The 2,500-nt window shown below is 51.4% G+C and overlaps 1 protein-coding gene across 1 annotated transcript in view; it reads right to left on the reverse strand.

Annotated features, from left to right (window-relative positions):
• Positions 1–827, reverse strand: part of il12a (interleukin 12a) — a 5,152-nt gene extending 4,325 nt beyond the window's left edge. The window contains exons 1-2 of the mRNA XM_056283683.1: positions 728–827; positions 494–639 (exon numbers count right to left, since the gene is read on the reverse strand). Of these exons, the coding sequence (XP_056139658.1) occupies positions 494–639; positions 728–827 (246 nt within the window). The remainder of the gene's footprint in view (positions 1–493; positions 640–727) is intronic.
• Between the last annotated feature and the right edge of the window lie 1,673 nt (positions 828–2,500).

The raw sequence follows: 2,500 nt of genomic DNA on the forward strand, positions 1-2,500 counted from the left end.
ATGAGCGAGAGGAGAGGAGAGGAGAGGAGAGGAGAGGAGAGGAGAGGAGAGGAGGGAGAGACACAGACAGAGAGACACAGACAGGGAGACACACAGACAGAGAGACACAGACAGAGAGACACAGACAGAGAGACACACAGACAGAGAGCGAGAAGCCCAAACAACAGATGAGAGAGATGAGCGAGAGATGAGCGAGAGGAGAGGAGAGGAGAGGAGAGGAGAGGAGAGGAGAGACAGAGACACAGACAGGGAGACACACAGACAGAGAGACACAGACAGAGAGACACAGACAGAGAGACACAGACAGAGAGACACACAGACAGAGAGCGAGAAGCCCAAACAACAGATGAGAGAGATGAGCGAGAGATGAGCGAGAGGAGAGGAGAGGAGAGGAGAGGAGAGGAGAGGAGAGGAGAGGAGAGGAGAGACAGAGACAGAGAGACAGAGAGACAGAGAGACAGAGAGAGACAGCATACTTGGCGGTGGTACTCACGTCGTTGATCAGGAGTTGTCTGATGTTGTGGAGGAGGCTCCTGGCCAGAGACGGACACTGCGCGTCCAGACTGAGCGGGGCGCGCACCGGACTTCCTGCGCCGACACGCCACTGCGCCGCCACCAGCAGCGCGCAGACTGCGGAGTCTGCACGGAAACAGCACAACAACAGTATAAACACACACACACACACGCACACACGCACACACACACACACACACACGCACGCACGCACGCCACACCAGCGCCGCCAGACGTGCACGACACAACCGCGCCTGACACGTCTGGCGCACAATCTGGCGCAGCTCCACAACACAGGACAAATCTGCACACATCCACGAACCGAAGCGGTGCCGGGCAACTTGATCTCTTAGTTACTCTCTCAGTCTCTTAGTTACTCTCTTAGTCTCTCAGTCTCTCAGTTACTCTCTTAGTCTCTCAGTCTCTTAGTTACTCTCTCAGTCTCTTAGTTACTCTCTTAGTCTCTCAGTCTCTCAGTCTCTTAGTTACTCTCTCAGTCTCTCAGTTACTCTCTTAGTCTGCCAGTCTCTTAGTCTCTTAATTACTGTTAGTTTCAGTCTCTCAGTCTCTTAGTCTCTTACTTACTCTCTTAGTCTCTCAGTCTCTTAGTTACTGTAAGTTTTAGTCTCTCAGTCTCTTAGTTACTGTTAGTCTCAGTCTCAGTCTCTTAATTACTCTCTTAGTCTCTTAATTACTCTCTTAGTCTCTTAGTTACTGTAAGTTTTAGTCTCTCAGTCTCTTAGTTACTGTTAGTCTCAGTCTCTCAGTCTCTTAATTACTGTTAGTCTCAGTCTCTCAGTCTCTTAGTTACTCTCTTAGTCTGTCAGTCTCTTAGTTACTCTCTTAGTCTGTCAGTCTGTCAGTCTCTCAGTCTCTGAGTCTCAGTCTCTGAGTCTTAGTCCAGGACCAAAGGAGCACACAAATCTCTTAGTTACCGAGTTGTGTCTCAAGCCGTAAAGCTTTACTCACACAGATCAAGTTTCGTCATGTTTTGGAGTCAGTGGAGGTGTCCCGGCTAACTGTGAGCAGTAAATCAGTGAGTTCGAGTGCCATTACCTCTGCAAGTGATGTGATTTATATATGCGCCCGGTGTCCAGCAGGGGTTTCCCTGCGCCGCGGCAGCAGCGCAGCGCGGCGGGCGAGGAAAACTGCCGCACTACGTCACCGATACGTAATTTCCTGGTCACGCTCCGCAGCGAGGGAAGGTGTCATTCTTGAGGTTAGAAACAGGAAGCGATGACACAACCGGTTACTACGGTTTCTATGCGTTTCGGGGCAGCCTGCGAGGCAAAACCACAGAGAGGGCCGCCTCGCGCGGGGCTGCGGGCCTCGCGACAGTAGAGTGTGCAATCTTTACTCATTCATCATCACCCCCCCCTCCCCTCCCCCCCCTCCCTCCTCTTCCTCTTCTTCTTCTTCTTCTGGGATTAAGACTTTATCAGCAGGCCCGGAAACATAGATGGATGTAAACTTGGCATAGAAAAAGAAAGAAAAAGAAACTGCTGCGCTTCAACCATATATATATATATATATATATATATATATATATGTATTATATTTAATATATGTATATATATTACATTTCAGTTGACACACCAAGCTGCACGTCAGAGCCCATCAAGCGCCGCGTGCTGAAAACACCCTGCACGACGCCCCTGAACTCTTCCTCTGAACCCACACCTGACTCACGTCTGCAGAAGGCCTCCGAAAGACCTATCCTGATGAGACACGCGCCGGTGACGTCATGCAAGCCCTGCAACGCGCTGCGGTCTCGAACCAGCGTCTCCCCCCCCCCCCCCCCGGCAGAGCGCTTTCTCTGTTCAGCATGAAGAATAAAGTTCATTGGTTTTCTTGATTTACTCTTGTTGTGACCGTCGAGTGTGAAGGTTGACCGGGAGACTGGGAGGGAGACCGGGAGGGAGACACCCTGGACAGGCCGCCAGCCCGCCACGTATCGGGGGGGGGGGGGGATCAACCCGTTAGTGCA

Source organism: Lampris incognitus, chromosome 7, assembly GCF_029633865.1.
Source record: "Lampris incognitus isolate fLamInc1 chromosome 7, fLamInc1.hap2, whole genome shotgun sequence".
NCBI lineage: Eukaryota > Metazoa > Chordata > Actinopteri > Lampriformes > Lampridae > Lampris > Lampris incognitus.